This window comes from Leuciscus leuciscus (assembly GCF_965113295.1).
Source record: "Leuciscus leuciscus genome assembly, chromosome: 8".
NCBI lineage: Eukaryota > Metazoa > Chordata > Actinopteri > Cypriniformes > Leuciscidae > Leuciscus > Leuciscus leuciscus.
Genome location: NC_138732.1, coordinates 5,051,686 through 5,075,701, shown reverse-complemented (window position 1 = coordinate 5,075,701; position 24,016 = coordinate 5,051,686). Strand labels below are relative to the sequence as shown.

Below are 24,016 nucleotides of genomic sequence, written 5' to 3'. Positions count from 1 at the left end.
AGTCCTGGTGTTTGTGGCTGGAAGGACGTTCGGTGTGATTTTGTGGAGTAACACGTGTTTGAGGATCATCATTCCTGTGAGAGAATCCTGGTCCTGATCCTGAGCATCAATGAAGATGAAATGATCCATTGATGAGAATGTTGTTGAAGCCTGAGACGAACCGCTGAAGCCCGTTTCCCTTTTCCTACAATCCTGAGGATGATGATGATGATGATGATGATGATGATCAGGAACGTTCCTACTCCACTAAATCACACTCAGCTGCTCAGACGAGAGATCAGGATATCTGAAGAAAACATGAGTATTAGATCAGTATTCATTCTTCAGTCTTGTGTTTCGACTCTTTAAAGCTTCATGTATTGAAACACTGAAGTTTCTTCTGAATGTCACAGTTTGTGTGTTATTTTATACCAGCAGAAGAAGAGTGTGGAAACTCATTTACTGTTTTTTGCTCTGGATTCGTCACTCAGATGTGAATCACATGTTTATAATAATAATGATGTTCATGTTTAGTTTGTTTTGTCTTTCTGGAGATCATTTTATTCAGGTTTTGTTGTTAGTTTCTGATGTTCTGACTTTAAGCCGTTGGTGCTTCTACTGAAACTCTGAATGATGATCATGTTTGACTTTATTATCGTTTATCATTTACTCATGATTCATGTTTGTTTTTTTTCCAGCTGGATGAATTCCTTCCATGAGCCACCGTAAGTGTTTCCCATTTCATACTATTGATTTTCTTCACTGTTTGTTTGAACAGTAAATGGATGATGAAGTAATGATGATGATGATGATGATGATGATGATGATGATGAGCAAGCTCTGCAGGACTGACTCTTCTGGTGTAAATGTGCTTTATTCTGTGAGAGGAGGAGTTGATCACTCAAAGACAGATAAATGTCCTGTGTTCACAATTAACTACCAGCCTGTTCAATTATGTCATCATGACGTGATATTATTTGGTCGTGATATTCATGATCTTTATCTGATGTCTTGGGAGTGAGAATGGTACTGGTCTAATAAGCGATATGACCATGGCCACCAGGGGTTCAGACAGTAATGCTTGGTAATAATAACTTTGATTAACTTTTCTGAAGCTTCTGATCTTTTGAACTTCTTTCAGTTAAAGAATGCAACCTATCTACAATGAATAATATTCCAATTAAAGGTGAACTAATTAACTTTTTTTACCTTAACTGAACAGCTTCGGAGTCATTGGAATGGTTATATTACTTATTTCGGGTTGAATGGTGGTCGTTTCGCACCCCCCTGGTGCCCGTGAGCGGAAAATCCGCACTTGCAACTTTGAGCCGGCGGGCCGCCGGCCGCTGCGTCAGGAAGTCTCGCGTGATATCAGGTCTCGTGATGTAAACAATTGCTTTACGGCCAAAAGAAATCTGCTAAAATGCGGTCATTATTGCGCTCCCTCACGCTGTCCGAACCCGAATGAAGAAGACGTTTTAAAGAATGTCCCATCTGCTTTGATGTCGTTGATCTATAGCCTCTGGTGTCTGAGAATCACCAACGGTGTTGTCAAATATCTATTCCGAAGCTGTGGGGGGAGCTCTAGAGAGAAACCTGCGAGCAAAAAGCGAGAATACAGCGAAGAAATCCCGAAGCTACTGAGTGCTGCTTTAAAGATAAGATATCTTATTTAGGTATTTCTGTATGTATAAATCTAAAAGATAGATGGTTACTTAACTTTTCTCCTATTATTGAGGAAACACACAGAAATGTAACTCATGGCTGCAGAGAGATTTGTCTCTGAGGAGAAGAATATTTCCAGACTTTCACTGCTCAATCTCTCCATGCTGATAACAACACTCTCAAAAGTATTGGCAAAATGTTATTAATTTCATATGGGAAAATGGCATACATTATATCGAGAATTCAGTTGTTTTAAAGGTCCCATTCCATGGATTATTTTTATTATTTTATCATGTTTCCAGGGGTGCCCTTATAATGTTAGTATGTTTTTTAGATCAAAAATTGTTATAATTTAGAAATAAAAGGCATATTTCCTAGCCTGATTTCATTCCCTGGTTTGAACACTCTGTTTGAAGGGGCGTGTCTGCTGAGAGACTTCAGCGTAAACGCCCTCTGCTGTGATTGGCTGAAATGCTTGCATATGAAATATCTGGCATTACATGTGAAACTATCTGGAAAACTTTTACTATTACAGCTATTATACGTCTTTACTATTACAGCTATCGGGATTAACGAATCGTGAGAAGTTTTTTAAGTATTTAGATCTATTTCAATCACATAAAAAATTGCAGTGACGAGCATTGAGCAGATGACAGCCTGTTGATCGTGTGAAAAAAGATCTTATCATTGCAACGCAGTTTCAGCACTCACTAATGATTTCACCAATGCAAACATGAGGTATATAAATACAGTAAGAGCTTCGTTGTGCAGTGTAACAGCGTCATTGATTTCATAACGAGTTTTGGCAAGTGTCCATATTAAACTCGCGCTGTGTGATTGACAGCTTGGACGATTGGAAAGGGGTTGTTCTTTGATCGCTTTCTGTATATTAATCACAGTTTAAGTAAGATTATTTTCATCCTACTAAGAGAAACGATGTGAAGTTGATCGCTACTTCCATATTAAATCACTACTTGTACTTACCGCTTGCTGGAATATAGTTGAAATTTTCCCCTTCGTCAGTATGAAACGCTGAGAGAAGCCTGCTTGATATTATCCCAGGTTAGAAAAACAGTCCGTGGTGAAAAGGACAGAGCAAACTAACAACTTCGAATTAAACTTTTGCGGTATCCGATTATAGGTAAACATCAACCGTCTGTTGACATTTCGCCATCAATACGCCTGTGTTCCTGTGGGCGGAGGTTAGTCTAAACACGGGTCAGAGAATGTCTAACACGGTTCTGGTGATGTCATTAATGCAGGAAGTAGAGGGGTGTAGTCCAATCGAGCCGTTTTATGTAGTCAACTTCTGTTAAATAAAATATCTCGCTTGGCATTGAACTTTGAGCTTTATAATTTTACAGATATTATTTATACTCTAACAACAACATTACACACTAACTAAAGTTTGAAACATGGAATCACGAAGAACGGGACCTTTAAATACCTATGGTCTCAGTATGCTAGATTTCTGAACATTTAATAATACACGTTCTCCAAAATCCGATCTCTGTCTGGAACTTTATTCTGCGTTACATTTTCTCCAAAAAAAGAAAAAAGCTAAATTCTCTAATTTTCATAAGCAGGTCCTTCTCACCCGATCTCTGTTATATAAGCACAACTTTTCTCCTCACAAGTATTTAATCTGGAACAACAGAGATATTCTGTATTAAATCAAATCTCTTTTCTTTCAGCGCTGTTTGAGGCAGATATTTTGCTTGTAATGTAAAGAATTTGCTTTTGATATTTTATCATTTATTCATGATTCATGTTTTCATGTTTTTATTTTCAACAGTTACATTCAGTGGTCGTCCATGTATTGAAACTGAAACTTCTGAATGTCACAGTTTGTGTGTTATTTTATACTAGCGTGTGGAAACTCATTTACTTGTTTTTTTCCTTACAGCGATGCTGAGGCTGAGAAAATCAAGTAAGTATTAATCATTATGGTTTAACTATATTCTTATTGCTATGTTTTGGCAATGTTAAAAATGAAACATTGTAAATGCATAAAATATGGCCATAAGATGCAAACTACGAGGGCTACCAACTAATCAATGAAAGCGTTTTCTTTTTAACAGGCTTTAACGTGAGAAATGAGAAAAAAACGTGGAACTTTGTGCATCGTGTTCATATTAGGCTCTTGTCTCTTGAAATGAGAAAAAACGTCTGTACATATTAAGCTTTTCCTCCCATAAAGCCTATTATAAAGAAAACACTTAACGTGGCTTCATGCAGTAAGACGGTGATATTAAAAACATTCAATGTAAAACTTTGAGTGTTTTGAGTACATATTTTTCTGCTTGTTTATGTTTTATTAATAAGGTGTGTACTGAATTTGGTTCAAATCCAAATGATTCAAATAGGATCGACTCAGAAACGAGTACATGAATGCACGCGTCACCGGATCCACAAATGCACATCTATCTTGTTGCATGCACAAATTCTGACCTGCATTAATTCAATATCGAAGTTTTGTATTTACAACTATGTCTCTATTTGTACAAAACGTTCATGTAACTGGATTTTGCAGACACAAGTTGTAATTGTTACAATTGTTAATTATTGTAATTGTGCACACATTAATAATATTAATAATACGCACCAGGCTTATTCATTGGTAGTTGTTTGTGTGTTAGTTGTGAAACGAAATTCTAAATCCAAATGAATCAAATGAGATCGACTCTGAAAAGACGTCAATGAATGCGCGTGTTTCTCCTGATCCACAAATTAATCATCTTTGTTGCATGCGCAAATTATGATACACTAATAAAAAAGAAAATATTTGTATTCACAAAAATGTCTCATTTTGTTCAAATTGCTGCAATTTGTTTTGCACACACGAGTAGAAAGACATTTGGTTGTGGATAGTAAAACATATCTGCAACATTTATCAAACTCTTGGATAATTGTGCATGCATTTGTTAATCATTTTGAGTCTATCATCATCCCATACAAAAAAACATGAAAACATTTCATTTGTATCTTTATGATATTTGATTTTTATTTGTGCTATTGCTTGTAAATTGTTTATTTGTTCTTATTTTATTACTGAATGTACATTGTCTTTTTGTGAATTCAGTTTCGCATTTTAAATCAGGCTTGTGATGTGTGTAAGATATTGTGCAACACAATTGCCCCAGTGTGAAAACAGATATGCCCTGCGTGATCAAACGTTTAGATGAGATAATTGTAAGAAAAGAGTCGCCTATAAAGGGGGAATTCCCCCCATTTTCCAAAATTAAATTCAGGCCTGAATTAATGCCTGTAAAAACTGGAGCATTTCTATAAATAATTCTACATGATAAAAAGAAGGCTTCAAATAGATCGGTATCATGATCGGTTCAAAAATGAATGATCCAGGGTTAACTAGTTCAGTTTGAAGCAAGGGCGTAGGTTTGGCCTCAGCTTTGGTGGGGACATCCCCCTCCCCCTCCCCCTGGAATGAGTTTTCTATATGTAATTAAATAATGAACAAATGAATAAAATACACACGTATCATAGTATGCATTCAACACAACAAATCCATTATTATTATCTATTATTATTATTATTATCCATGATTACAGTATTCCATTAATACTAAAATTGTATCTACTATTCTATATCAAATTCTATTGATATATTCTATTCTTAAATATTAAATTCTTAGGCTACACTCACTCACAAATACATTACATAAATAGAATGTAGAAACGAAAAATGTCTCAGATCCACTGTTTATGTTGACTGCAAGATTCTAAGTTAAGGTCAGCTAATTAACATTCAGTGACTTGCTAACGTAGCATTCTATCATGATAGCGTGACTTCTATGAGTCTATCAGTGCTGCACAGCCTAATCAATACTCTTAACCTTAGTTGAAAGATTGCTGCTGCTAGGTTTAACTGTAACAACATGGTAACACATACTATCACCAATCAATACTATTTTCCACAGTAGAATCTGCATTTGAAAGCCTGGTCAGTCACTACTACTGCTAGTTTATTTGTGTGGCTAGTTATTTTGCCTACTTACACTCTGATTTATGAAAAAGCTTCGTATGTCCCCTTTCTTCTTCTTGGGTGGCATAGCTGATCTATCTACAAAGTACAAAAAGTGGCAAAAAACGGAATATTAAAATGTTTTACTCTGGCCTTTGTATGTGGCAGAGAGACAGTAACTTACCGTCGGCGTTGTCGACGCGCGCGCGCGCGCGCGCACACACACACACACACACACACACACACACACACACACACACACACACACACACCACCCGCTCGCTGCCAGTGCAAGCACAAAAGTAGTCCCGGCCCGCGCGTGTAGCCTGTCAGATACACCGCCGCCAATCAAATTACGGCGTTTCTTGTACTGTCGTTGTTTTGGCCGTTGGAATCGATCCAAATAGCAGCGCAAAGATCCAAATAGCAGTTCAAAGGAGCTTGCTAAATATTGGTGGGGACAAATTTGTCATCTCAAAATATTGATTGGGACTAGTACCTAGCGTCCCCCCCTAAACCTACGCCCATGGTTTGAAGTATGAAGCTCACTGAACATGTTCATGATAGTCAGTCACTCTCAAACTATTTAAACATAGAAAAGCTTGTTTGAGTCTAAATACAGTGGCAGGAAAAGTTTTAATGATTACTTTTTCTCTTTCCTCAACAGTGAAAATGAGAAGCCACCCTTGTAAGTATTAAGTCTTTAATTCTCATGACTGAAATAATGTGGTTTAATCAGGAGAGATGTGCTTCCACTTTTATGATCGGGTGCAAATCATGTGAAAAATTCTTAAAGGTGCTCTAAGTGATGCCGGGAGTCGTAACTTCTTGTTGACGTTCGAATTGTTGTCAAACAAAACGGAGGCTAGCTAGACCCTCCCTCCTCCTCATCCCGTCTCCTCCCTCCTCCCCTCCCTTCCGGCATAAAGGATAGTCAAAGTAGTCACAAACAAAGTTAAGTTTTACTGATACTTCATTCAATATGTAATGTCGCCAAGTTAGATAAAGGGTTTTATATATTGCAGAACAGAATGCAGAAAAAGAGAAACATTATCTTAAAATCGTTTCGCCACCTGAGGTTATAACTGCTATAGCTCCCATACAAGGACGCAATAATAGCAAGATAACGTTAGCTTCGCGTTTCCCAGTGAGCATAAACAACGGCGGCGTCGTCAACAAATTCAGTCAAAGTTGTCAATAGCCTATAAATGAACATTCAAATTCATAACAAACAGTGGATGAAAACAATCATTCACACAAATTGTCGCCCTACTGTGAATTTGCTTAATCATTTACAATAGAGATTGATCGCTAGCTGCTAGAAACATAACGTTATATGTTGTATTCACCAAAGTTAAAGGAACACTCCACCCATTTGCATTAAGCTTTGCATTGTTAGAAACCCAGTCATACTATTGAATGGTCGTGCAACACTCTCTCATTTTCCCCTGAGACGGGAGAAATCCGTATTTACCTCTTAACACTTCCTCCCACAATGACGCAAAAATCGTCATTTTGCATCGTTGTCGGAGGAAGTGTAAGAGGGGGGGATTTCTGCTGAGACTACAAGCAGTAGTTCCCACCCTTTCAAACCCACCCATAGGGGGTTGGACCTAATGCGCTAACAGACCTATCACAGATCAGTGCCAGTGCGTTTGATTTCCAATGCAATCCTCTTCTGCGGTCGCCATTCATTGTTTACATGCACACCTTTTGTTTCAATCTAACTGAATTCATCCCGATTGGTGAATCTGAATGTAGTGTTTACATGAACGCTAAACAAGTGATCGGTTGATGTGCGTTTTAACATTGCTAAGAAAATTCCCGCTCCTCCGTGAGAGATACGAGACCGGTGCGTCTCAGTGATCCCGCCACCGGCCTCGCGCCGTTCTCCCGCGGCCCTCAGCCTCGTCCTGCTCACCACAGTAAACATAATGAATGGCGACTGTAGAACGCAAAAGCCGAATCCCGGACATTTTGGGCGATCTCGAAATCCAGGGCAAACTCGTCACGGAGTCTCACTAGTAGCTTAGCTTTGTTGTTGTCAACTGCCCTCTCTTACCGGTAGGCGTGGCTTGGGAGTGGCCTCCTAGGGCAAGTGCATTCTGGGAGTTGTTGTCTTTCATCCACATGAGCCAAAAATAAATTTTCTGGCTTTTCTTAGTCTAGAAAGCTCCAAATTCAAAAATAATTTCACATTTCTTCTACATAAATGACCTATTTTAAATACACATTCATCTTTCCAGAGGTAAAGTGTCCCTTTAACGCTGACTGCATAGTTCTAGCTAATTACATCCTTGTGTTGGTTTGGCGAACATGAACGTCAGTTTAGAAAGAAAGATGGATTTACCTGTTCTGCAAAAACAGAGCAAATGAATGTCGGATTGGAAGCCCTTCTGCCGGCGGAGTTCTCGCCACCTTTAAAAGGTTTTTCCGATGTAAATTCGGTATTTTGCGCGTTCCTTATCCTTGTCCCTCTTCTTTGCAATTTGTTCATCGGAACGTCGTCTCTTTGGTCGTGTGTCGGCCATAATTCAAACTTCCCTCTTCATGCTTCTCTCTCCTCCACACACCCCCTTCATGTGTACGCGCACTAACCCCCCAAACCCCACCCTCAAATACTTCTTGTCGGTGATTGGCTGGAACACTGTTTGTTGTGTTTCGTGGTGCGGGTGAGCTCAGTTTGTTTTTGTTGCCGTTTGTAGAGCCTGTGGTGTCTAGAGAGACCGCGTTTTTTACAGTGTGTTCAGGGGACAGGCAGCTAGCGGATAGTGAGGAGATGTTTGCTGTATGTGACAAAAAATGTTTTGGCCTAAAAAACGCGTGGCATCGCTTAGAGCACCTTTAAAGATATTGACTATTGGTGAGATTGTATCTCTGAATCAGAATGTCATAGAGAGTTGAGGCTTCATTTGACTAGAAAGCAGCCGGTCATTTAGTACCTACAGGTCCTTCTCAATAAATTAGCATATTGTGATAAAGTTCATTATTTTCCCTAATGTAATGATAAAAATTAAACTTTCATATATTTTAGATTCATTGCACACCAACTGAAATATTTCAGGTCTTTTATTGTTTTAATACTGATGATTTTGGCATACAGCTCATGAAAACCCAAAATTCCTGTCTCAATAAATTAGCATATTTCATCCGACCAATAAAAGAAAAGTGTTTTTAATACAAAAGAAGTCAACCTTCAAATAATTATGTTTAGTTATGCACTCAATACTTGGTCGGGAATCCTTTTTGCAGAAATGACTGCTTCAATGCGGCGTGGCATGGCCGTAATCAGCCTGTGGCACTGCTGAGGTGTTATGGAGGCCCAGGATGCTTCGATAGCGGCCTTAAGCTCATCCAGAGTGTTGGGTCTTGCGTCTCTCAACTTTCTCTTCACAATATCCCACAGATTCTCTATGGGGTTCAGGTCAGAAGAGTTGGCAGGCCAATTGAGCACAGTAATACCATGGTCAGTAAACCATTTACCAGTGGTTTTGGCACTGTGAGCAGGTGCCAGGTCATGCTGAAGAATGAAATCTTCATCTCCATAAAGCTTTTCAGCAGATGGAAGCATGGAGTGCTCCAAAATCTCCTGATAGCTAGCTGCATTGACCCTGCCCTTGATAAAACACAGTGGACCAACACCAGCAGCTGACATGGCACCCCAGACCATCACTGACTGTGGACACTGGACTTCAGGCATTTGGGCATTTCCTTCTCCCCAGTCTTCCTCCAGACTCTGGCACCTTGATTTCCGAATGACATGCAAAATTTGAGCAACCACTGAGCAACAGTCCAGTGCTGCTTCTCTGTAGCCCAGGTCAGGCGCTTCTGCCGCTGTTTCTGGTTCAAAAGTGGCTTGACCTTGGGAATGCGGCACCTGTAGCCCATTTCCTGCACACGCCTGTGCACGGTGGCTCTGGATGTTTCTACTCCAGACTCAGTCCACTGCTTCCGCAGGTCCCCCAAGGTCTGGAATCGGTCCTTCTCCACAATCTTCCTCAGGGTCAGGTCACCTCTTCTCGTTGTGCAGCGTTTTTTGCCACACTTTTTCCTTCCCACAGACTTCCCACTGAGGTGCCTTGATACAGCACTCTGGGAACAGCCTATTCGTTCAGAAATTTCTTTCTGTGTCTTACCCTCTTGCTTGAGGGTGTCAATGATGGCATTCTGGTCAGCAGTCTTACCCATGATTGCGGTTTTGAGATATGAACCAGGCTGGGAGTTTTTAAAAGCCTCAGGAATCTTTTGCAGGTGTTTAGAGGTAATTAGTTGTTTCAGATGATTAGGTTAATAGCTCGTTTAGTGAACCTTTTCATGATATGCTAATTTTTTGAGACAGGAATTTTGGGTTTTCATGAGCTGTATGCCAAAATCATCAGTATTAAAACAATAAAAGACCTGAAATATTTCAGTTGGTGTGCAATGAATCTAAAATATATGAAAGTTTAATTTTTATCATTACATTATGGAAAATAATGAACTTTATCACAATATGCTAATTTATTGAGAAGGACCTGTATAGCATGTTCTTAGTCACAACACTCACATTTTTATCAGAATCTAGTTTATTTATTTATTTACGGTGACGCCCCTGAAAAGAAACTCTTGTAAGTGTTAATCATTATTTTTAGAAAATCTTATTTTTTTTATTTTTAATTAGAATGTGAATATTATAATGGGTTCAGTTGTATATACAATATTTGATGCTGTTCTGCTTTACATATTAGTTTTTTTTTATCTTGTGAACTTTTTTAAATGCAAATAGTTTAGAACAGAAAAATGATTGTCAAGTGATCTGTGAAAGGAAGAAGATTCAGAATGTGTTTTCTGATGCGCTAGTACATAATTTAGAGACAATTAAATAAATTTTTTATAACTTGGGTAGTATTAATAATTATAGTTTAAAGGGGTCATGAATTGCATTGTTATTTAATTTTTTATATTGTTTCCTGAGGTGCTCTTATTAGTAGAATTTTACACCAAAAATAGTCTTATAGAATTAAAACGACCTGATTTTAGGCCTCATATTTAAACACCCACTGCTATGATTGGCTAACATCTTTGAATATGAAATAAGTATTACATGTGGAACTCTGGGAAACTTTTACTACGTTTTTACTTTTACTACATTTGTAAAGATGGCGAAATTAACCAATCATGAAAAATGGTGATAATAGCATTTTATTTAGATCTGCTCCATACCATTGAATCAAAGTTTGCATCGCTGAGCATTGCAGCAAATCATAGTCACGTCTGTTGAGCACGAATGCAATGATCTCGCCACTGCAACTCAATTTCTGCACTCTCACAAATGTTTTCATCATAACTAACACAGTTAAGACATGATGTAGATACATGATTGATTGTGCATGTGCAGTGTAGACAGTTTCACTGATTATAACAGGAGTTTTGATGAAAGTGCAGAACTCACTGTGTGATTGACAGCTGCAGTGATTATAAAGAGGCCGTTCTTTGCTCGCTTTCTGTATATCATTTAACCACAATTTCAATAACAGGTGATTTCCGTGTTACTAAAAGGAACAGTGTGAAATTGACGGTTTAGTAACTGGATTTAATAAACTTGATTAAACTTGATCATTTATTGCATATTAGGCAATAAATGATTCTCATCAAAAAACAGTCTGACTGTACATTAGTCCTAATGTAATCACCTTAACAATCACTGACCACAGATTAGGCGTTAGAATTTACTTACATGTTGCGGCTAATGCTGGGCAGATTACTTGCAAAATATAGTGTGTTACTGGTTACAAATTACATGAAGAAAATTGTAGTTAGTAACATAAACTAGATTACTAATTTTAGGTAATGTATTCTGACTACTTTTTGAATTTAGATTACTTTTGACCTAACTCTTTCATCACTTAGATTTAAATGGAATTATTGTGTACCATATATATATATAACTTTATAACAACCTGAAATTCAACACAAACTGGGTTTAATGAAAGAAATGCAGGTTGTGAGTCGATAAAAAGCAAATTATTAAATTATAAAAATGTCAAATAAAAATTATTTGAAAAAACAATAAAAAGAAAAAGATTGAACACTAAAATTACAAATATATTATTTATCTGCATGTCAATGTGACCATTATTTGACATCAGAGAACTGTGAACATGCACATGTGTTTAAATTATTGAAAAAATTTACTGAAAATCTCAGGGGTCTCCAATTAAAATTTTAGGTTAAAGGAGTTTGTGAGACAAAATAGTTTGGGAATCTCTGCATTACTGTCACGGTTGGCTGCATATAAACACACACAGATAAAGGAATTGGGTTTAAATAGTCTTTAATAATGTCCACAGAGTAATTCTAGATGAAGAAAGGCAGGCAAACACAACCATACATTGATGAGACCGGACAAAGGTGAACTGAAAACACTGGAACTAATAATGACAATGTGATGACAAATCAAATCAGTAACCATGACAACAAACTCAACTAAAGGAAACAGTGTAAACTGAAAACAAAGTCCAAACAGGGTGAGATTGTGACATTACGCCCCCTCCCCTGGAAAGACACGCCCTTGTGGATGGATGGAGGGGGTTCAGGTGGAAGACGGGAATCTGGGAGAGGGATGGAACAAAAGAAAGTCCAGGGTGGTGCAGGTAGTGGTTTGATCCAGGGAATGGCCTTGAGCAGGAAAGGCCGGATGACGCTCCAGGCCACAGTCAGGAGAGTCTCAGCGCTACCCTGGGGACAAGCGGAGGCAATGGAGCCGAACGAGGTGGAGCTCTAGACACAGACAGACGCTGAAGGAGCAGAGTTTTGTGAAGGTCCAGTAGGACATGACAGAGCACCAGCAACGACCCCTCGGGCACTGGAGGGCTGAGGCGGATCTTGAGGGAACACGGAGCCAAACAGAGTCGTGGGGTGGAGGGCCGTAGAGCAGCTTGTGGCGATGTAATGCCGATGTCTGACCCAGGCGGAGCCGAAAGCCTGATGGTCTCTGATGGTCCATTGAGGAAGGAGCGAAGGAGGAATTAGGGAGAAGGGCCGAGGTGGAGTGACCGGATCTGGGGCCAGAGGCGGAGGCAAGGGATCCCCACGCCCAGTAGAAGCTGGCTCACAGCAGGCCCCAGGTGTAGCGTCTCCACTGACAGGGGGTTGATGAGGAACTGAGGGGCTGATGGGAGACAGTGAGGACTGGGTAGCAGGAGTGACTGAGGGCTGGAGGAGAGACTGAGGAGGAAAAGAGGGGCTGGCAAAACACAACAAATCCAGGGCAGATGTATGGAGGAGAGGTGGAAGAGGGAGGCTGGGCGGGTCCAGCGAGTCCAGAATAGAGCAGACAGGCTTGGGCGTGATTAAAGTGGGTAGGGGATCTCCTCTCCAAAATCAAAATAAAAGTTCACAGTGGTTGCCAGAAACTCTCTTAGTGGTGGGAGTGTGGGCTGGGCTCCATTCTACACCTTCAAACTCATCACAAACTCCCACGGTGACGAATGATGCACACGGCTCGCGTACCTGGTCAGACTCCGGGACAATGTCTAGCTCAGTCGTTCTGTAGTAACTGGTAGAGTAGAAAAGAAGAAATGATGAAGAAGTAGGTGTTGATTTATTTATGAGAGCAGTAACAGTAAAGGCTCTATTGCTGGATTAGCCCATTAATCAAATATAATTTCTATGTTCATACGAGTGAATGTATGTTCTTTATACCTCGTACAAGTTAACGTTTTGTGCTTTTGTGTTTGTCTATTATCATTATCATTTAGCTTCAAATTCGGCTTTAAAATAGTAAATAAAATATAAAAAAATCGGCTTTAATTGTACCTTTCTATGATTGTTGCTTTCCTGACGAAGACCCTTTGGGTCGAAGCGTTGTTCATTTTAATGAATCCTTTGGAGCAGAAGTGGCAGTGTGCTGATTCTTGTTTATTTTGGCTTTAAAATATTAAGCAATCAGTTGATTTTAGGTTCAGAATGTAATGTTTCTATTTTAATCCTTTTTTTGCCGACATAGATATTCTCTATATTTGTTTGCATAGGAACATTTTGGCCATTGGCATTTTTTTTTTTTTTTTTACACATTGTTTGGAGGACAGGATGTAATAATATTGTTTAAAATAATGGATTAAAATACATTTTTAATGGACATTTTAATGGATTTTAACACTTTCGCTTTGAACTAACTAAAATAACAAAAAACATCCAAGCAACAGGAGACACAGGCAAAGTGAATCCAAATGAGGGTCAAAACAGAACTGAAAAAATCTCACACTATAGATCCACTAAGGACAACACCAGACCAAAAACATGAGAAACACTGGGGCATTTATGCACAAGGGGTGATCTGCAAACAACACCTGGGAACAATCAGAAACTGATTCACAAGATAAACTACAAAGGACTACAAAACAGGAACTAACATAAAAGTCCACACAAGACAGATATGTTATTATTTTATCATTCAAATGCATTTTGCTTCTAAAGAAGAGCACATTTTACAGCAGAACGATATTTGATGTGGGGTTTTTAATTTCTTTTAATAAGAGGCATAGCAATTAAAACAATCTTCAGTAACATTGACAATCAATAAAGTCATGATTATTATGAAAATGATCTGACTGCGTCTGTTCTTCCCTGTTTAGTAAATCTGCCCCTTTGTGTTTTTAATAGTTGCCATATCAACACTATATAGAGAAAAAAACGCTCAAATTAAAAAATCTTTTCTTTAACCACAGCAAAAGTAAATGGGCCCTATTTTAACGATCTGAAATGCAAGTATCAAACGCGAAACGCAAGTAACTTTGTGGGCGGGTCTTGGTAAATTGATAAATGACTCTTGCGCCCGACGCAAATCTAAAATGTGTTGGTCTGAAGTAGCTTTATTATTCATAGGTGTGGTTTGGGCGTAACATGAAATAAACCAATCAGAGCGTCATCTCACATTCCCTTTAAGAGCAGGCGCGCTTGTTCCATGGCGGATGGCTATTATAACGGCGGATTTGCCAGGCGCACGCCAGGAGCGGTTCACAGCCGAGGAGAGCAACGTTCTCGTCAGGGCCGTAAAAGACAGAAAAGTGACATTGTATGGGGACGAGAGAAACACACCCGAATTAACTTCGGTTAAACAGGCGTATAATAATTTGGGTAAATGTGTAAGCTAGATTTATGCCTATTTTTTCACATCTTCATGGACACAACAATGATTTCATTCGTGTGTTAATATTTTTCCTTGTAATAATGAATGGTTTGCAAAAATGAGAACTGCTGCGTCTGTGTGTAGATGAGATAAGCAAAGTGTATGCGCGTTGTGCACACGCTACGTTGATTATGGCCAAGAATGCGCCCTTAAAACAGCATATGAATAACATGCACAACGCGCCACTGACTTTAGACTAGGCTTTTCCTGGTCAGTGGCGGAATTGTTTTCTGAAACTGCAAAATAGCACCAGGGAACGTTTGCGCCGGAACACGCCTCCTCTTTTCGCTGAACCGCCCCCGGGAGCGCAAATGCATTTCCTAGTTTACCGACGTGCTTCTGTGGAGGGAAAAGTCCGCTGTGCGCGGGTGCAAAATAGGAATGATACATGCGTTGGTGTACAAAGTCAATTGCGCTGGGTGCAAGATAGGGACCAATATCTCACTGGACTACATTTTCATCTCGTGTTTATTGTTTAAAACTAGACAAATCTGCTATTATGTTTTATCTCTGATCTGTTATTTAGCCGTTTAGAAAGTGATTTATGCTTTATCTAAACTAGTTGTGTGCTGTATTCGTCCTATCAGTGACACTGACACCATGAATATGCAAATAAGAACATTAACCTAGGGTTTAGAAATGTACAGTGTTTAACATCAGCTAATAAGTACCCAGGATAAATGATGAGCAGTGTGAAACATGAAGCAAGATTACCCAGGATTCTGTTTACCCGGGGTTTAGAATGACCCAGGGTTAACTAGTCAAGTGTGAAAAGGCCTAAACGCTGAGTCTGTGTGCCAGGTATTATTTATGCCAGGTGTTTCTCTTTCTGTCAGTTGTAGTTTGTCCAGTAAAAGCAGTTGTTAGTCTTTATATTTCTGATAGTTGTTCAGATTCTTCAGAGTGTTTTCTGTCTTTCTCTCTTTTTTGCTCTGGATTGTAACTCGGATGTGAATTGACTCTTTACATGTTGATAATAATCATGTTCTAATGATGGTTCATGTTTTCATTTTCCACAGTGAGTGGTGGATGTAAGTATTTGTTATTTCATACTAATGATTTTCTTTCCTGACTCTGTTGTTCTCTCTTTGGTTGAAACATGAAACTCAAAGTAGTTCAATGAAATTACAAATGCATTTGCTATTTAAACAACGTGGCGCAGGACGTAAAATGATAACTGTGCCAAACTCAAACTAGCAATAAACACTTGGCACTGCATTGCGCCGTGTGTAAGATAGGGCCCTCTCTCTCTCCAGACAGAACCGTCCTGTGCCTGGAGTGTCCCATCAGTCCTCAATCAGCATATTGATGAAATCCCTTGCACTAGATAGGCATTAGCATACTGTGATGATGAAGGCCATTGTGTCAAGTTTAATTCACATGAATACCTTTAAAAGGATTTCTGAAGCACAGGGGCAGTAAAGAGTTCTACCCATATTCGCTCAGCCGAATATTTTATTTAGATGCAAGTATTAATCATTATGGTTTAACAATATTCTTATTAATAATGTTTTGGCAATGTTAAAAATGAAACATTAGGCTATATGCATAAAATATGGCCATATGATGCAAACTACTAGGGCTGAAACAACTAATTGATGGAATCGATTATCATCGACAGTGAAAATAATCGACAACGAATTTGATTATCGATTAGTCCCGTCTGTGCGCTGTGCTCAGAAACCATCAGCCAATCACGTCGCTTTACAGTGAATAACACATTTATATGGACAAAATGCATATGGAAAATAGCGGAGGACACGGAGTGAGCTGCTGCAGGACAGGCACATGATCCAAGCTGTCCGAAACATGCTTTATATTTATAAGCGCTTAAAACTAAAGCATAAGCGTCTTGCCCTGTCGTGCTTTGACAGATGTGTGTGTGTGTGTGTGTGTGTGTTGTTTAATGCCTCTAACACTTTATTTCATTCGATTAATCAAAAAATATTCTACAGATTAATGGATATAATCTTTAGTTGCAGCCCTTCTTTCACCAAACACCTCACGACTACAGTGTTTAGATTGACACTGTAAAACTAAATCAAATCAAAACAGATGTTGAGGTTTGTGAAGATCCTTCAGCCGAATTACAACATGATCTCATGAGGATTTTATGTTTTTTTTAAGTAAATTGTGGTTTTAGCACATGCACTTTTGCTTGCATTTACAAAGACACTGAAAGTTAAATGTTGAATTATTTATTTATGAATAACTTGTTTGTTGATGTACAAATGTTTACAAAACCTTGTTTATGAATATTGAAAAAAATCATAAAATTTATATTTTGATTTAACATTATGATTGATCATCTTTATAATGCCGTTTTCTTGCCATATACAGTAAATGCCATATTACAACATAAAGATTTTTAATGTAAGGTTTTTATAATAAGACATGAAACACACATAAACCTCAAACCGGTGACAGTCAATATCGTTAACAAACACGTGATTAGGTGAACCGACGCCTAATCAAAACACTTAACCAAGACGTCTTGAAAAGTGAGCATCACTGTTGAGCTTTATTCTCATTTCCTCGTATCTGAATCACATCAGTTTTATCTGACCTGATGTGCTTCTGTCCTTTAGATGTATTACATTTACATTTATTCATTAATTTAGCAGACGCTTTTATTCGAAGTGAATTAAAAACGAGGAAAACAACCCAGAATTTCATTCTGAGGAAGTAATAACTTTAAAATTCGTTTTTTAAATAAAGAGTTAACTTTTAGTTATGATGATGACATTTACACTCATTTATATTTGAATAGAGAACATGATGTGAAAAACTGTCTTTTAGCGGCTCTCCAGAATAAAGCTGATCTACTTGCCAGGTTTATTAAAAAATATAATAAATGAATGTCAGTTCCTACAGTCTTTTAGTATTTATTTATTGCTGATTATTAATTATACATACATTTTTAGTTTACAAACTAACTAGTAGTAAAGCATCAACATATAACTATGAGTTAATGACCTAAATGAGCACATGATCATGTTTTAACAGGCTGTCAGATGTTTGTCTGTGTTTCTCTTTCTGTCAGTTGTAGTTTGTCCAGTAAAAGCAGTTGTTAGTCTTTATATTTCTGATAGTTGTTCAGATTCTTCAGAGTGTTTTCTGTGTTTCTCTCTTTTTTGCTCTGGATTGTAACTCGGATGTGAATCGACTCTTACATGTTCATAATAATCATGTTCTAATGATGGTTCATGTTTTCATTTTCCACAGTGAGCGTCAGCGTCGGTCCCTGTAAGTATTTGTTCTTTCATACTAATGATTTTCTTTCCTGACTCTGTTGTTCTCTCTTTGGTTGAAACATGAAACTCAAAGTAGTTCACTGAAATGACAGTCAAGCAGCAGCAACCACCAACACCAGGCAAAACTTTGTTGAGATTGAGTTCAAGAAAGTCCATTTATTGCTGTGTGAAGTTTGATCTGCAGAAATAAATGTGTGTAAGTCCTGGTGTTTGTGGCTGGAAGGACGTTCGGTGTGATTTTGTGGAGTAACACGTGTTTGAGGGTCATCATTCCTGTGAGAGAATCCTGGTCCTGATCCTGAACATCAATGAAGATGAAATGATCCATTGATGAGAATGTTGTTGAAGCCTGAGACGAACCGCTGAAGCCCGTTTCCCTGTTCCTACAATCCTGATGATGATGATGATGAGGATGATGATGATGATGATGATGATCAGGAACGTTCCTACTCCACTAAATCACACTCAGCTGCTCAGACGAGAGATCAGGATATCTGAAGAAAACATGAGTATTAGATCAGTCTTCATTCTTCAGTGTTTCGACTCTTTAAAGCTTCATGTATTGAAACACTGAAGTTTCTTCTGAATGTCACAGTTTGTGTGTTATTTTATACCAGCAGAAGAAGAGTGTGGAAACTCATTTACTGTTTTTTGCTCTGGATTCGTCACTCAGATGTGAATCACATGTTTATAATAATAATGATGTTCATGTTTAGTTTGTTTTGTCTTTCTGGAGATCATTTTATTCAGGTTTTGTTGTTAGTTTCTGATGTTCTGACTTTAAGCCGTTGGTGCTTCTACTGAAACTCTGAATGATGATCATGTTTGACTTTATTGTCGTTTATCATTTATCATTTACTCATGATTCATGTTTTTTTTTCCAGCTTCGACGAGATCTATGAGCTACAGTAAGTGTTTCCCATTTCATACTATTGATTTTCTTCCCTGACTCAGTTCTTCACTCTTTGAACAGTAAATGGATGATGATGATGATGATGATGATGATGATGATGAGCAAGCTCTGCAGGACTGACTCTTCTGGTGTAAATGTACTTTATTCTGTGAGAGGAGGAGTTGATCACTCAAAGACAGATAAATGTCCTGTGTTCACTATTAACTATCAGCCTGTTCAATTTTGTCATCATGACATGATATTATTTGGTCGTGATATTCATGATCTTTATCAGATGCCTTGGGAGTGAGAATTGTACTGGTCTAATAAGCGATATGACCATGGCCACCAGGGGTTCAGACAGTAATGCTTGGTAATAATAACTTTGATGAACTTTTCTGAAGCTTCTGATCTTTTGAACTTCTTTCAGTTAAAGAATACAACATATCTACAATGAATAATATTCCAATTAAAGATAAGATATCTTATTTAGGTATTTCTGTATGTATAAATCTAAAAGATAGATGTTTATTTAACTTTTCCCCAATTATCGAGGAAACACACAGAAATGTAACTCATGGCTGCAGAGAGATTTGTCTCTGAGGAGAAGAATATTTCCAGACTTTCACTGCTCAATCTATACGAATTCATTTGAATCCTTATGATATTTATTACTGAATGTTTATTTGTCTTATTGTGAATTCAGTTCAACATTTTAAATCAGGCTTGTGATGTGTGTAAGATATTGTGCAACACAATTGCCCCACTGTGAAAACAGATATGCCCTGCGTGATCAAACGTTTAGGTGAGATAATAAAAAATAAAAATAAATTCTCAAATTAAAATGAAAGTTGCCTATAAAGGGGAATCCCCCCCATTTTCCAAAATTAAATTCAGGCCCTATAAAAAATTCTACATGATAAAAAGAAGGCTTCAAATAGATCGGTATCATGATCGGTTCAAAAATGAATGATCCAGGGTTAACTAGTTCAGTTTGAAGTATGAAGCTCACTGAACATGTTCATGATAGTCAGTCACTCTCAAACTATTTAAACATAGAAAAGCTTGTTTGAGTCTAAAAACAGTGGCAGGAAAAACTATGTGTAGATTACTTTTTTTCTTTCCTCAACAGTGAAAATGAGAAGCCACCCTCATAAGTATTAAGTCTTTAATACTCATGACTGAAATAATGTGGTTTAGTCAGGAGAGATGTGCTTCGACTTTTATGATCGGGTGTAAATCATGTGAAAAATTCTTAAAGGGATACTTGAGGATTTAGCATTAAGCTTTGTATCAGTAGAAAACCTGTAGTATTTTCGAATGACCGTGCTTTCCACCCTCATATCCCCCTGAGATGAGAGATTTATGTATTTTTTTGTCTGGAAAAAATCCTCCGATGATGCAAAAATCGTCATTTTGCGTCATCAGAGGATTTTTTGGCCAGAGGCGAGAGACTACAGCCAGTAGGAGAGGCTGTCCCGCATGTGTTCAACCCACCCATAGGAGGTGGGATCTCACTCACAGAATGTACACAGTGTCAGCCATCTTTCTTTGGAAGCTAAGCTAGCAGGCTCTTGTTCTGTGGAGAAAGCTGAGTATTAGGGGCTACCATCCTCTTTTTCCCGGACATGTCCGGCCGTCGAGATCGTCCAAAATGTCCGGGATTCGGCTTTTGCTTTCTCTGCAGTCGCCATTGTAGTGACAATCACTTTCGGGGAATAATTAACTAAAATTAAGTGAATATTCATGAGTCTATGAATATGATTTGCTTATCACCTACAAATATTAAATTACCCAAAGAGGGAATATTTAATCATTTAAGGGTAACCTTCACCGGTTATCTGAACAATCTGTTCGTCCTGCGAACTGGATGCTAGACTTCCTTATCAAATATCAATAAAAGTACCCTTCTTACAAGCTCCAAGAAAGATACATTTTCTAATCAGGAAAAATAATCTTTCCTATGTTTGTACAATTTAGGTTACTGAAATAGTAACAAGAAAATAAAGCTGGGTAGCTTAGATCGTACGATTTCAGGGACTTCGATTTGGTGAGCAATAAAACAGGTTCAATTCAAGAAGATTATTGGGTTTAATAGAAACAAACTAAAGAATACATGACTACGATTCACACAGAGTAAATACGAGTATATAGCAAAACAAACAGTACAATTCAAACAAGATAATCAAACAACGAATAATAAAGAGAGAGAGAGAGAAAATGAAAGCAAATCTCAGAGTGACAATTTTCAAACAGTTAACTTTGCAAGAGACCCCAAGTCGTTGGATAATTCTGCAAACGGGAATAGCCTAGACAACCTTAAACAGCATTTTTAGATTGCAATATAAGATAGTACTTGCTTTTGATCTGGCTCTTGTGTATAGCTAATTGTCCATTGGCGCAGCTTCCGGAGTCCTTTCAGGAGCAAGTGATGCGAGAACTTGACGGTTAACACAAATGTAAACTTTGCCAAAAGATGATTAGACTTAAGTTCGTTTGGCTCGTGAAGACAACTGAACGAAGTCAAATATCAGACGGAAATAAAGAAAAAAACTAAGATGAAACGAAATTAGAGAAGAACAAACAGAGAAACTTCTTGGGAAGTCTTGTCGTGAAGATGAAGACCCTCTCTCTGGCGGAATGCAAAGAGCAAGGGTCTTTCCTTGTCTTTTTATGGACAAGATAGTTCATACCTGTCTCACGTAACGAGCCAATCACTTATGAGAAGCCGAGGCGGGAAAACTTTCTTTGTCTGATTAGTACAACCCCCTGGTCTAATTTATGGTGGTGACAAAATTGAGCATTTATCCTCAGAAAGATGGTACTTCTGAAATAGTCAAGTCAAGTCAAGTTTATTTGTATAGCGCTTTTCACAATACAGATTGCATCAAAGCAGCTTCACAGTATTAAATTAAAATAATACAACAAAGTTTGTTTCAAGAGGAATTTATTGATTGATAAAATTAAATTAAATATCCCCAAAATATCCCCAAGCCAAAGGCAACAGTGGCAAGGAACCGAAAAACTCCATCAAGTGACCTAATGGTGTCCTAAAACTCCATCAGGTGCCTTAATGGAGAAAAAAAAAACCTTGGGAGAACCCAGGCTCAGTCGGGGGCCAGTTCTCCTCTGGCATTGGATATAGGCCGGATTGTAGTTTGAACTGTAGGATTATATGAATGCCTGGCTGAAGAGATGCGACTTTAATCTAGTTTTAAACTGGGAGAGCGAGTCTGAGCAACGAACAGTATCAGGAAGACTATTCCAGAGTTTTGGAGCCAAATGTGAAAATGCTCTCCCTCCTTTGGTGGTTCTGGATATCCTAGGTATAATGCATCTTTTTGGAATAATGCATCTTAGGTATAATATATCCTAGTTCCCTTTCGTGGTCACTCCGAGTTACGTCGGATGACGACGATTGGGGTTTCGCTTAGAAGCCTATCACCTTCGAGTATATAAAACGAGCCAATGGCAATGAAATGCCATGGGTCTGCGGAATTTGCATAGCGTAACTCCGCCCGCCGCAGGGGGTATATAAGGAAGTACGCTGGCACAATGCAGATATGTTTTCGCTTCGGAGCCGAGAACTTCTCCACTCCTGCAAGCCAAATATTCTGAGTTAGTCTTCTCTTACCTTCGAGACGAGCGAACTCTCCGGTGTTGGTGTGACGGCGATTTCAGCGAGTGCTCACTACCCTGCTGATCTTGTCAGTGATCTGACAGATAGTGTGTTTCTCCCTGTTCGCTTCAGCATCCGCGGAGTTTTTCCTCTCACAAAAAGAGCATTGCACGTGGCACGTCTTTTTAAAGATGCCTCGCCCGTGCACTTCTGGTTGCGGTGGCGAGATATTTTTCTCTGATGGGCACGATCGCTGCTTAGCGTGTTTGGGCGTTGATCACGCTAAAGCAGCGTTCGTGGATGACTCATGTTCCCACTGCGGGAACATGACCATCTCTATGCTGCGGTCGAGACTCAATGAGCTCACTAGAGCGAGAGTCCCCCTACCCACACCCCGATCTACTGGTCCCGAGAGGGCTAGTACTTCGGCTGGTGGCCGGGGTGACCTGAGGGTGACTGTGTGGGACATACCGCCGACACGTCCACGGTCCACACACCCCTCTCCAGCATCAGCACCCGCGAGTGTTCAAACTGAGACCGCTGGTCCCTCTTCGGAGCCCCAGCGCGTCTCGTTTGGAGCTCCAGAGGAAGATACTATGTCAATCGCTGCATCACACGGTGGGCGCGAGTCCTCGGGAAGTGAGGATTCGGCTGTGTTGCCGCCCTCGGGCGCGCCAGCATTGCCCGAGTCTGATCCCGAGCTGACCGCCATGCTTTCCCGGGCAGCCGCGGCCATTGGTATTGAGTGGTCCCCGCCACCTGATCCAGTGCGCTCGCGGCTGGATGATTGGTTTTTGGGAGCGGCCGCTGACACCCGTCGCCGCCCAACCCCAATACCATTCTTCCCGGAAGTGCATGAGGAAGTCACGCGGTCCTGGAAGGCTCCCATGTCTTCCCGTGATCGTTCGTCGGCTTTCTCCGCCTTTCCTCCCCTCGATAGAGCTGATGCTTGTGGGTACACTGGGATTCCCACGGTTGAACGTTCTGTCGCGATGCAGCTGTGTCCGACAAGCGCTTCATCACGTGGTGATCCTAAGCACCCGTCCAAAGCCTGTAGATTCTCGTCTACCATGGTGGCGAAATCTTACAGAGCGGCGGGACAGGCAGCTGCCTCTTTGCATGCCATGGCCATCTTACAGGTCTACCAGGCCAAGATGCTTCGTGACATGCACGAGGGTAGGACAGACCCAGGGCTCTTCGATGAGCTGCGCGCCGCCACCGACCTCGCTCTCCGGGCGACGAAGGTGACCGCGCGCTCCCTGGGTTTGGTGATGTCCACAGCTGTGGTCCAGGAGAGACATCTCTGGCTGAACCTGGCTGATATGCGTGAGCCCGAGCGGACTCGTCTGCTTGACGCTCCCATATCCCAGGCCGGCCTTTTCGGCGGTGCAGTCGAGGACTTTGCCCAACAGTTCTCGACTGCTCAGAAGCAGACTGAGGCGATTAAGCACATTCTG

General features: G+C 39.6%; 1 protein-coding gene and 2 long non-coding RNA genes across 4 annotated transcripts in view; 2 read left to right on the top strand and 1 right to left on the bottom strand.

The window, feature by feature from the left end:
• LOC309504074 (rho GTPase-activating protein 45-like) overlaps window positions 1-24,016 on the top strand; it is a 70,607-nt gene that overhangs the window by 14,271 nt on the left and 32,320 nt on the right. Inside the window, exons 1-2 of one of the 2 annotated variants that reach the window (XM_082177070.1) lie at window positions 17,518-18,040; window positions 18,933-18,956. The exons of the other annotated variant lie outside the window; for it this stretch is intronic. Of the exons in view, the coding sequence (XP_082033196.1) occupies window positions 18,001-18,040; window positions 18,933-18,956 (64 nt within the window). The 5' untranslated portion in view covers window positions 17,518-18,000. Of the gene's footprint in view, window positions 1-17,517; window positions 18,041-18,932; window positions 18,957-24,016 lie in introns of those variants that run through there. 2 annotated transcript variants of the gene reach the window in all.
• LOC309504178 lies at window positions 3,478-10,628 on the top strand. Its single transcript, XR_014207980.1, has 4 exons — window positions 3,478-3,574; window positions 6,293-6,421; window positions 8,476-8,573; window positions 10,148-10,628. It is a non-coding gene; the product is annotated as an uncharacterized lncRNA (long non-coding RNA).
• LOC309504179 lies at window positions 13,404-15,547 on the bottom strand. The gene is made up of 2 exons (XR_014207981.1): window positions 14,038-15,547; window positions 13,404-13,999 (listed from the first exon to the last, which is right to left on the bottom strand). It is a non-coding gene; the product is annotated as an uncharacterized lncRNA (long non-coding RNA).